We start from the raw sequence: 12,870 nt of genomic DNA on the forward strand, positions 1-12,870 counted from the left end.
TCAAAGGCTGGGCTGGTTCCCCACTTCCCACTATAGTACCAGGCATCCAGGAGGTATCCAGCAATGACAGAGGAGGAGGGGAGGAATCAAGTATCTCAGTAATGGTCTTAATGAATTGGTGACATCATTAAGATGTTACTAAGCAAAGTATTAGAAACCAGAATGAATCTGTATCATCTCAGGACATGTTATGGGTACTTGGATTTTTTAAAAAAAATATTTGCTAAGAGCTGCTTGTTCTTGTCATTTACCTCTTTCTCTTAAAAAACTTGGCAAAAACCAAACCAAAATAACAAAACTAGTCAAAACACTAAAAATTCAACAAGAGATTGGTTTGTTAGCAAGAAGGTTGCCACTCTGGAGACGGGGCTGCGCTTGAGAATGGCAAGGGAATATTTGCATGGAAACTGACCTCACATGGCTATAGACATGGAACTCAGGCAAGTCTGAAATGTCAGCACAAGGTCCAACTATGAGAATCACCTATGTCTGCATCGGTCAGTGAAACTATGAGATATGTTCAGTTCTATAAGAGAAACAGTGAAACTGTAACCAAAATCCAGGTTTGGCTGCCTACCCCGATGAAAGCCAGTGAGACAGGTACTGGTGAAAAAGAAAAGTGGTTTATTCAAGTGTTGGCCACCTGAGAAGATGGGGACTCTTGTTGCAAAGGCCATCTCCACATTTCAGTGCAGGCAGAATTTTTTATAAGGAGGGAGAGGAAAGCAGAACAAGGAGATTAAGGGGAGGGCATTGACAAATTCTCTACATGCAGACCTGCCCAGTCCATTTCGATAAGGACCTTGAAACTGGTCAAGTGATGGTTTGGTGTGTGTCATCCTGTTTTCACTGTTGAAGGTCAGCAATTCTCCTAGAGCTGGGATGACTGAAGGTCAGAGTCTGTATCTTCTGAAGTTAGTTCCTAGGATTCTTATACAAACATGCTCTTTATCTATAAGCTACATATTGGTCAGGTCAGCATTTACAGGAACAATGTCAAAATAATGGTTACAAAATTAGAAAGAAAACTCAACATGGAGCTTCAGAAAAGGAGAACTGACAGAGATAAATAACAACTGGCCATGACAAAATAGTTTTATGAAAAATGTGGTATGTGCTACTAGCTGCCCCAGTGTCCCAATGATTATTTCAACCATAGATTTGCTTTAGATATTATTTTTAAATACAAGGACTTATTTAACTTAATGATGAAGGCAAAGGAAAGCCAATTTGGATTATGCTGATAGATACAATCAGAAAAGGAACCAGAATGTGGGTTGAGAGAACAAGTCCCTGTGCCTAAGGAAGAATTTATCTGAGACAGGAGGCCTGGTGCATGAATTCATGCACCAGTGGGGTTCCTCGCCCTGGCCTGCGGAATTGGGCCAAAACCAGCTCTCCGACATCCTCTGAGGGGTCCTGGATTGCAAGAGAATGCAGACCAGGCTGAGGGACCCCACCGGTGCATAATCGGTGCTGGAGAGGGACGCAGGAGGTTGGCCAGTCAGAGAGGGACCATGGGAGGGCTCCAGGGTGTGTCCAGCCCATCTCGCTCAGTCCCCATCGCCAGACCCCAGCAGCAAGCTAACCTACCAGTTGGAGCATCTGCCCCCTGGTGGTCAGTGCACATTATAGCAAGCGGTTGAGCAGCCTTAGCCTATCCTATATAATAAAAGGGTAATATGCAAATTGACCATAACAGCAGAGCAACTGGGAATCACCGGTCACTATGACACACACTGACTACCAGGGGGAAGACGCTCAATGCAGGAGCTGCCCCATGGTGGTCAGTGTGCTCCCACAGGGGGAGCTCTGCTCAGCCACAAGCCAGGCTGATTGCTGACAGTACAGAGGTGGTGGTGGGAGCCTCTCCTGCCTCCTCAGCAGTGCTAAAGATGTCCGACTGCAGCTTAGGCCTGCTACCCACTGGTAAGTGGACATCCCCCGAGGGCTTCCGGGCTGCCAGAGGGATGTCTGACTGCCAGCTTAGGCCCAACCCCCCCCCCCCCCCCCCAGGGAGAGGGCCTAAGCCAGCAGGTGGTCATTCCCTGAGGGAGCACAGGCCCAGCTGAGGGACCCTCCCAAGTGCACAAATTTTTGTGCACTAGGCCTCTAGTCATTAGCATATTATGCTTTGATTGGTTGAATGGACGACCGGACACTTAGCATGTTAGGCTTTTATTATATAGGATTGCTACCTAATGGGAAAGATAAAGAAGAGTTGAGAAGCAGATCTTCAATGACATTTCACAAGTTTATACCAGAATCCATGGCACAGTGGGTACAAAATTTTTAAAATGTGTCCTGGGGCAAAACTGCTAAATATAACCCCAAAGAGTAGCAGTTCCCTAAAGAGGCAGTGGACCCACTATGGGTTCCTTTTATTCTGCAGTTTATCCCTTTATTCTTTGTTGCCTCTTACTATATTCTTTCTGGGTGCTATGCTAGGTATAAGAGGGGCAACAAAAAGAATAGGACATAGTTCCCGGCTTGAATGGGAAGTCATTAAAATGCCATCTTATGTTTTCAGGCCATATATATATATATATATTGCAGTGGGTTCAAAGTGAAATAAGATGCAAAGATGGGCTCCATTCGTCTAAAACACCTTTTTTTCTCTCTCTCCTTTTCCACCTTCTTCCTCTGGAGGTAACCTTGGTCTACTCTAGAAGTTGAAAGAAGAAAACCAGAAAAAAATTATAGTCCTTTTGCATTGAATTAAAGAAAAAGCAACTAGTGCATAATGATGGAAAGGTTAGAACCAAACAACCCATGTTAGTCAAAACCTGGTAAAAAGGAGAATGAGGCAGGTTAACAATAGTAGAGGCTTCCAAATATTAGGCACTGGGTAAGGAATCGCTAACTTGTGTGAATTTTTAGCCAATGTTTTCTCCCCTCTGACCTTCAATTTCCTCATCATAAAAATGAGAGCATTAGGTTAAAACAGTTCACAAATGTTTGTCCATTTAAGAATCGGGGAATTGTTAATAAACTAAAATTAATAAACTAAATGGTTAATAAACTAAATTCTCTAGCCTCAACCTAAGAATTTTGACTTAAAGATCTTCCCGAGGCCCAGGAATCTGAATTTTAGCTGAACCCTAAGATGGTCCAATACAGTCCTCCGGGGAACAATGCCTGAAAGATTCTGTGTGCTGAGGCATCACCATTACAAAAGGGAATTGGCAGCAATATTAAATACACAGCTTGCAATTTCTTCCTGTTTCTCTTTATGTAGTCCCCTTGTAATATGTTTGCAAGCAGTTTAAAGTGGGAATTATTTCATAAAAAGAAGTATAATTTCATCTGCATGCAATTCCTTCTGCAGTGAGTGAAATCAAAATTATACATTTATCAGAAAATGGGGCTTACCAGTAGACACAACACAACATTCAAACTAAGAAAAATAATTAGCTTGCACTCACAAAGCAAAATGAAAAGTTTCCCTCCCCAAAAATCATGATTTATGATGTGGAGTGTAGAGTCTGAGAAACCAAATGTAGAATATTTCCATACTGGGGTGGGGGTGGGGTAAGGGCATGTGCCAGGGGGTAGGGGAGGCTGGGGGAAGGTCAATGGGGAAAAAAGGAGACATATGTACTACTATTTGTAATACTTTAAACAAGAAAATAAAATTATACACACATGCACACACCCACACACAGAATATTTCCATTCTCCCACTGAAAAATGTTTTCGGAGTAGTGATTGGTTAATATGCATGCCTATTTGTTAGCAGGCATTCTTGCGGCTCCTGCATGTATCAAGGGATTGGCAGAAAGGATTGTACAAAGACGTGGAGGGAGAGCAGGAGTTGAAACACCCAGCCCTTGGAACAGGAACCTTGTGACACCCCAGGGTAGACACACATTCCCATACATCTGGATAAGGAAGAATTGCACTCTATCTTTTGGGCAACTCCTCTGCCATCTGGCATTTTCAGGCTAATCATATTTTATTAATAAAAATATCATATTTTTCCTTAGTGGCCAAGATGCATGACTTGAGTGCATGACCACTCAGTGCTTACACTCATTTGTCAGATGAGTTGAATCCAACTGAAATTATAGCTCTCATGTTTTTCAACCATGAGTTTTTTTTGAAATGCAACTACTTCCGTGATCCATTTTACAAAGTTCTCCCGCCATCATTCTCCCTGAGCGTGGAATCTGTTTCAAATTTAGGTTTACAAGAAGTACCAGAGCTTTGATGGTTCCATATTTATTAAGTGAAGATCAAAGGCTCTCTTTGCTTTTTTCAGTCTTTTACATCTGCAAGGGATGACATAACATTTCAGATGACAGTATTTCTTTCCACCAAAGAATTCCACATGAGAATGCCTTCATTTTCAAGCACTTATTTCTTCCTAAGCTGAAACATCTCCAAATTATAAGCATGCTGCCATCACACATGGAATTTCATTCCTTTATATTTCCAGAACACCAGGAAGCTAACACACCACTCTTTATTGCCACCAGATACTTTGTCCCCTTTCTTCCCACAAAGCCCTTTACCTAGGAAGACTGGCTTCAGGGATTATAAATCAAAAGTTATCTTCCCGAGTAGATCTTGCATGGGAGATGGCTTTTTGTTGTTTTGTGTTGTTTCTGACAAAGAAAGGATCATCAACATATTAATAAGTAGATCATATATGCAGAGAAATATATGTAGCAAGTTGCTGTCCCAAATATATGAAGACCTAAAAATCAGTGAGAAAGGACAAAGAACCCAATAGAAAAGAGGGCAAAATATTGGAATGGACAATCACACAATAAGGATCCCAAATGATTAATAAATGTGAAAGGATATTCAAACTCATCAGTAATCAGGAAAATACAAAGTAAAGCAACAAAATACTATTTAACTCCGATCATAATGGCAACAATGATAAAGTTAGATGAAATTTCGTGTAGGCCAGGATATAGAGAAGCAGAAATTGGAGTGAGCTGCCAAACACTGTAAATTGGCACTAAACCTCTTGGAGAGCAATTGGCAATACCTTTGAAAAGTACATAGGCCCTGACTCAGCAATTCTATTTCTAGGAATATATCCTAGAGAATCTGCCTTTACCCACAGGGGAATACAGACAGTGTTGATTGTAAAAGTAATAATAACTGCTTGTAATAAATACTGAGAAAAAGCAAATAGCCATCAGGTTGGTAAGGGGAAAGTAAATTTTGGTACTGTTCAATGATGAAATCTATGCAGGAGTTAAGATAGGTAAATCTATATTGACATAGATTAGAAAATGACTAAAAAAGCAAATTGTAGAACATTATGTACTATTTATAATATTAGTTAAATATATTTAAAGTTATACAAGTCAGTATTTATTATTAAATGTATGTATATAGTAAAAGTTCAAAAATATAAAATAAACTCTAAATTCCTGACTATAGTTGTCCCTGGGGAAGATAAAAAAGGGGTAATGGGACTGAAAGAAAGTCCATAGGGGAGATATCTGTAATACTATCAACAATAAAAAATATATTTAAAAATATATTACACAAATACAAAGCACCCATATCTTATCTGTTGTCAAATTAAAATGTTTATTTCCCAGAACAGTTTAACTATAGTTAGAAAAATCATTGGTTCTAATATCAATTTCAATACCTCCTCAAACAGAATGTGCCTATCAAAAGATCTATATTCATGAAACATGTATTAAAACAACAACCCATACGATAGGACTATCATTCTATAACCCTGAAGCTTAGCAGAAAGAAAAGTTGATGGATAAGTGAATCTTGCCTATGTCACGAATCCATTGAATTGTTTAGACGGATTTGGTCATGAAACTTCTTCGGGTTTGAATTTCCTCAGTGAAAAGTGAGGAGCCTGGGTGAAATGATCTCTAGCAACCCTTCCTATCCCAAAAGTCCTCCCTTAATCCAGGGCACTTTCTCTCCTTGTAAACTGATCAAAGCATCAGATGTTGTCTCTTGAGAATGTGATTTCCAGCAAAGGACTTATTTAAAAAACACACACACACACCACTGTAACAAAAAACAGACTCTGTAAAATTAATCATGACGGGATCGGACCTGAATCCAAGGCATAAATTCTTTTAAAAAAAATGTGCAATGGCTGCAGAAGGCTAATCAATCACAACATGTTTCCAGAACTTGGTGCAGTTATTTCCTCAGTGCTTCACATCCACTCCTCAGTCACAACAGACCGAATGATTGCTATAAAAAGTGAACCCTCGTATTAGTGCCTGTTTATTGAGTATGTCGGCCCCAAGGGCCCTTCTTCCCTAAGGTACTTAGCCTGACCAGATTACTGTCCCTTAGCTTGACACATTATTGAGAACTGTTTTGTCCCACACCTTCTATGCTATTTCCAACCTTTTCTGTATAATAAAATATGTAGTAACATGAATTGGGGTTGGGGTTGAAACGCTCATGGAATACATTTAAGAGTGTGCTATTACCTTTTCTCTTCAGTTCAACTCTATAACGTATAGCACATCCTTTTCCTGCTTAAAGACACAGTAAGGATGTATCCTTTTCACAGATAAAGTATAATCAGTTGAGTTCCCACATTTTTATTATTATACTAGAGGCCCAGTGCATGGATTTGTGCACTTGTAGGTCCCTTGGCCTGGCCTGCGGGGATGGAGCCAAAACCGGCTCTCTGACATCCCCCAAAGGAATCCATATTGCGAGAGGGCACATGCCAGGCCGAGGGACCCCACCAGCGCATGAATCCGTGCACTGGGCCTCTAGAATGCATGTAAGATCTTTGATTAATCTCTTCCCACCCTCCCCTCTCCCCTCTGCGATTTATCAGTCTGTTCCATGTTTCCATGCCTGTGGTTTCTGCTCCTGCATTGAGCGTCTTCCCCCTGATGGTCAGTGTATGTCACAGCTACTGGTCAGTTGGTTGGCTGGTCACTTAGGCTTTTATATATATAGATTTATAAAACTGCTTGTTGATCTTCCTGTTTCTCTGAAGGGGTTAAGAGGGTTGGTTCACCTGATCAACACACTCATGTGCCAATACCAGACACTTTAAGACAGATAAGAATCAAATCTCCAATTTCATGTATTTGGCCACCATACAATGCTATGATTAACTCAGGAGTCCAAGATTTCCTGAAAACTTTCTAATATTAAACCACATTAAAAACTTTAGATGCACAAACTACTTTTCTTGAAATGAAACTTTTTAGCAAGAAAGTGCTCTTCAACTGAGTTTGACTACAATTAAAGAGGAAATAGAAAACCTCTGTTCCAGAATGGTAGTATGTATTTTATAATGTATACACAAGCTTTACTGAGTTGCACAAGATAAGAATCTCTGAGAATGTACTTTTCTGGTATGAAAAGTTGAGAACTTTGCAGAACATCACAAAGGCATTTAGGGGACAGGGGCTTTTTTACACTGTCTCCTTCACAGTGCAATCACAATGCTTTTGCACACACATGCTAATAAATGTTCACTAAATTTAATTGGAGAGGTTATATGGAACACTTATAAACAACTCTTGATATAGCATATAAATATTGTATAATACAGTTACATGGTTTCAAAGTCAAGATAGTTTATTCAATGAGGTAGATAAAAATACTCAAAAGAAAAATCAGAAGTAAAACATTTTCTGATGAGTCTACATATTATGGACTTATAATGTATATAAATTTATGCAGTCAATGTTTTCATAACTCTTGTCTATTCAAGCTGTTTTCAATGGTTAGCATACTTATTAAAGATTTTTATTTAGGCAAAGTAACCACTAAAAAGATATAAAGCAAAATAATTCAATTTATTTCTTAAATGCCTACATATTTACAATCATAAAAATTTTCATGCATAACTTATGAGATACTACACTTTCACAGTTATTAAAAATTAAAAATCTTAGGAAACCTGATTCAATTAACTTATGAAGAAATTAATAGCTGGTCATAAAATATCAAGTTACTATTACTAGCTTAAACTTTTATCATAATCATGAGCAGCATTTAACCATGAATACCTTCATTTTACTTTTAAACTATGCTTATACTTTTTAGATTAAAATCTCATATTGGGGCAATGAGACTTTACTCCAAATTACAGTCACATATGGAAGGGAGTTTTTAATTCAAGGTTTAATTATGGTCCATAGTACAAAGATATATTTCCAGGAGGGTTACATGATGGATAGCTAGCAAAAGAAATATGCTAGCAGAGTAGTAAATTGCCCACTAAGCATGCACTGAACCAGCAGACTAATCTAAAACATGGTAAGTCCTTGATTATTGCCAGCTTTTCTATAATATTCAGGTTCTCAAAGGTCACTGAATTTTATAATTATCTCCAAACAATTTTCTTCTTGGTCCTTTAAGCTTTGTCTAAATAGTTGAGTATGTTGCCAAGCAACAACACCATCTCCTCTGCTTAATTCTGCTTCCAAAATAACTTCTGTGGCACCAGAAAAATCATGATAGGAGCAAGGAATTTTATCTGTTGGAGGAAAAAAAATGACACTTTGCTTTGGAAACTTAAATAACATAAAGAGTTTTGGGATGCATTTTATACACTTGTAGGTAAAAATCAACCCTTAAAAAATAAATATAAAAACAAATTATTCTTTATGAAGGAAATGTGTCCTTTGAAACAAATGATTATTTTTCTATCTGTTTCAAAATAAAAAACATAAGCCCTTCTATTAGAATGAGGTTATTTTTAATTAATTTTTTTCTGCAATAGTATGAATAACTCTTGGGTATAAAAGACTCAAAACTACATCTCAAATAAGTACAATTACTCTTCAGAGTGTTAAATACACACTTCATGATTAATTCTCTGGTCAAATGCTTACCGCCAGACAGTTCTACTTGTGCTGTATCAGATCGCAGTTTCCACTGTATTGTTCCAGTCTGAAAGGTCTGACTACTTGTTCTAACGGTAATGCTATCTAGTTTTAGGCCAACTGATCCACACTCAAACTTCCAGGAAATATGAGCATGAGATGATCCTTCCTTTCGGGCTAAATACACCTACAAAGTAGGAGGGAAAAAAGGAATTGTCAGAAAAAATGAAATAGTGTAGAAAACACATATAGTCAAAGTCTTATTTTCACAGGGTACTATGTACAAATGGTTATTACAAACCTAATTTTTCCCACTGAAAACATTTTTACTACTCACATTTAAAAATTTTTATTAGCAGTTTTTCCTATAGTATCTTAGAAAGGTATTATTTGAAAAACAAGTAGCCCACAAGTATAGCCCTAAAGGGCTGCATGCTAACCAAATTTTGGTAGTCATATTCTTTTTTTTTTAAAATATATTTTATTGATTTTTTACAGAGAGGATGGGAGAGGGATATAGAGTTAGAAACATCGATCAGCTGCCTTCTGCACACTCCCCACTGGGGATGTGCCCGCAACCAAGGTACATGCCCTGGCCCGGAATCGAACCTGGGACCCTTGAGTCTGCAGGCCGATGCTCTATCCACTGAGCAGTAAGTCATATTCTTTTTTAAATTAATAAGTTCAGCTATTTAAAATAAATTTTATGATGAATCCTGCTGAAAATGAAGAATCATTTTAAATGCAATTATTTCTTAATTTGTCTTCTTTTCAAAGCTTGGATTTTCAAATAAGCTTTCTTAGAGTGAGATGGGCCATATTCTATAAATAAATAAAAATACCTCAGCCACTGCTAAGTAATGTTTTACAAAAGGTAATATTCATGCTTGCCTCTTAAATAGCTCGCTCCCCATTCCGTCACCATCAATGCCCCTTACCACTTTAAATCTATACTAGTTAAGGCATCTAAGATTATTGGCTGCTTCCAGCTTATCTCCTCTTATAGTTTCATCTAAGTCTTCAAACTGATGAAATAAAAACTGACTCCCACAGCCATGGTCTTTAACAGGTAACTGCATTCACCCAGGCTCAAATCCCTAAGGATCTAACTCTAATCATTATGACTAAAGAGCCCCCAAAATTATCTATGCATTTTTTAAATGAATATGGGGGATGAGGGGGGAGCCTTCTCCATTAATACTGCATTTACCACTAATCATGACTTTACACTCATCTTCGTAACAGCACCCAGCTCTTGCATTAAATCCAAACTCTTAGCTTTCATAGTCCTCCCAAATTTTCTCTCACCTTGAACTACCAATATTCCCTTACTCAAATGTAACTATTTTATTTTTGGTATACTTGTATGACCTAACTTAACCAAATCATAGCTCTCTGGGGGGCACAGGTTCTGAATTAAAAGGATTTCATAAATAGTATTTAAATAATAAAAAAATTATATACATGAACATATTCTTTCAGAAATGTCAAAGCTACTTCTCAGGGGCCATATAAAACACATCTGCATGTAAATCCTACTCCATGTCTTTAGTCATCAAGTGAAAATCACTGCTAGCATTCTATTGATATTCTATTCAATTTGGCAATTTATGGATATTTTTCTTCCAGATCAAATATGTCAGTTAATTTAATTTGAAAGTTTTTAAAATCAGTGAACTGGAGACTATAAAACAACTAAATAATCACCCTCCAAGGAAAATGATTTGAACTCCTCAGACTATTCTCTAATAAAAGGGTAATATGCAAATCAACTGAACAGCAGAACAACCGGTCTCTATGATGCGCACTGACCACCAGGGGGCAGCCACTCAATGCAGAAGCTGCCCCCAGCCCGCAGGCCCCGATCACCTGATGGGGGCCTGCTGGCCAACCTCTCAGTCCCTTCCTCAGCTAGCAGGCTCTGATTGCTCAATGGGAACAGGAAACCGGGGATGGGTGGTGGTGGACGCAGGCGGTGCCAGGCCAAGGCCCCCACCCTGACAGTCACCCTAAACACAGAGGGCGACCCGTGGTGGGGGGCCAGGCCAGCAAGCAGGCGGAAACGGCCAACCTCTCGGTTTCTCCCCAACTGACAGGCTCAACTCGCCCAATGGTGAATGGGGAACTGGGGGTGGGTGGTGGTGGGAGGTAGGGCCGGCTGCCAGCAGCTGGGGAAGATGGCCCTGATCGCAGGCCAGGCCTAGGTACCATACCCATGCACGAATTTCGTGCGCCAGGCCTAAAGTATGTGTATAATCAACAATTGTTCTGGATGGCAAACCTAGATGTATTTGTCAACTGTCCCACTGACGTTCAGGGCAGCTTCACTATAACATCCTCTAATGCTCACGTGTTTCTACAGCTCCTCTCATAGCTATTTGTAAGGAGAACCTGGGGCTCAGGCTTGCACCATGCTTCCTGGGAGTCATTAATTTCACCTGTTCTAAACTACTGGCTATTCATAGCTTAATTACTCCTTCAAAGAAGTGGCTAGTAATGACATTATCTGGAAAAGATGAGCCAAACAACAGGGTTACAGGAAGAAAGAGGGTTGTAAAGAACTAAAAAACTGGGGGAAAGCAATCTTAATACAGAAATACATTCAAATTCATATCTTGGTAAGTACTTCCATGTAATAGATTTTCAGGGCTCAGTAGTTTTAAATGTCGCCTCAAAAGTGTGGGTATAAAATATGATAGGCTGAAGTCAGCCTAATTTCAAATTTCTAGCTTACCCCAAGAACTGTCTTCATTATACCATGTGGCTCTGGGCCAGAATTGTGGTTTTAACTGTCACAGGAGGTTTATAATAGTTGTTGAACATATGTTGAGAGGACTGCCTGTTCTAAGACTTACATTTTTTAACCCTGAGGGCATCAGCTTTTAAGAGTCTAACAGTTAAAGGATAAAATGGATCATCACTGAATTCTTAAATGCTTAAACAGTCACACATTGTGAGCAAATAAAAGGTCTCGGGCTAAAGAAACGGTATATGCAGATAAAAGACCCTATTTATATTGAAACTTTGTATTATCTTTTGCACATAATTGCCGGGAGCCGGTCCATCCTTGCTGTTTCAAGGGACCTGGCATATATGGCATACGGTTCTTAATATGTTTGCTCACCTTCTTGGTGCTGTGTTTTAACCAAGGTCACCTCTCCGAGAAAGGTTGAATCCCCAGGTAGGGATTTTCCCCTGAAGTTAGGGAGGGAATAAAACCCCTCAACTAAGTGCCAGGCGGGTAATTAATCACTTTAACTATGAACAATCATGCTTAAGCTACATAATCTTTACTCCCTGGAATGGAGATAAGAAACGCCCTAACCTTTGGAATAGAGATTGATAGGATTGAATCAACTGGTATAAATACAGATGTAACAAGACAGAAAAAGACAGAACTTAGAAGAGAGCCAAGAAGACAGAACCTACACAGAACCTACAGACAGAAGAACTTCGCTGGAGAGAACATGGCAAAAGATCCTGGACTGAACCTGACTACAGAAATTGGCAAGAGAACCTGACTAGAACCTGGTGACTGAACCTGGCTGGAGAACCTGGACAGAACCTGGCTGAAGAACCTAGTGAGGGACATGGCCACAGAACCTGGCTGGAGATCCGAAGCAGAACCTCTCTGGAGATCCAGACCAGAACTTGGCTGGAGATCCTGGCTAGGCTGCTGATCAACTGAACACTGTCTCCGTGTCCTTCCTTCTTCACCGACTCCGTCTACGCCTTTGGGAACCCCTGGACCCGCTGGGGTTGGACCCCCGCACATAATACAGTCTCTCTGGAGCATTTTAAACAATTTATTTTAACTCAGCATTTTTAGAGGTGCCAGGAAGTTATCAAGAATATGCATACTTAGTTTGGTAATTTGAAATGCACCAAAACAATAGGATTTACATAAACCTCCAAATGTGGTCCTATGTGTTAATACCAACAGGATGAGTAATTTTACTTTATTTAGAATATATTATACTTTCAAATATTCTTTTTTTTTGTTGAGACCCCCCCTCCCAAAGCATATATTTTTTGTAACTGTTGTGTGTTCCTAACTTTTTGAAGT

General features: G+C 39.2%; 1 protein-coding gene across 2 annotated transcripts in view; it reads right to left on the reverse strand.

Moving 5' to 3' along the window:
* Nucleotides 1-7,753: 7,753 nt before the first annotated feature.
* The window catches only part of NGLY1 (N-glycanase 1), a 46,074-nt gene continuing 40,957 nt past the window's right edge, over nucleotides 7,754-12,870 (reverse strand). The window contains exons 11-12 of one of the 2 annotated variants that reach the window (XM_059664101.1): nucleotides 8,814-8,991; nucleotides 7,754-8,455 (exon numbers count right to left, since the gene is read on the reverse strand). In XM_059664101.1, coding sequence (XP_059520084.1) covers nucleotides 8,280-8,455; nucleotides 8,814-8,991 — 354 coding nt within the window. In that variant the 3' untranslated portion in view covers nucleotides 7,754-8,279. The remainder of the gene's footprint in view (nucleotides 8,456-8,813; nucleotides 8,992-12,870) is intronic. The other variant, XM_059664102.1, reaches the window with a different exon arrangement.

Source organism: Myotis daubentonii, chromosome 14, assembly GCF_963259705.1.
Source record: "Myotis daubentonii chromosome 14, mMyoDau2.1, whole genome shotgun sequence".
Taxonomy (NCBI): Eukaryota; Metazoa; Chordata; class Mammalia; order Chiroptera; family Vespertilionidae; genus Myotis; species Myotis daubentonii.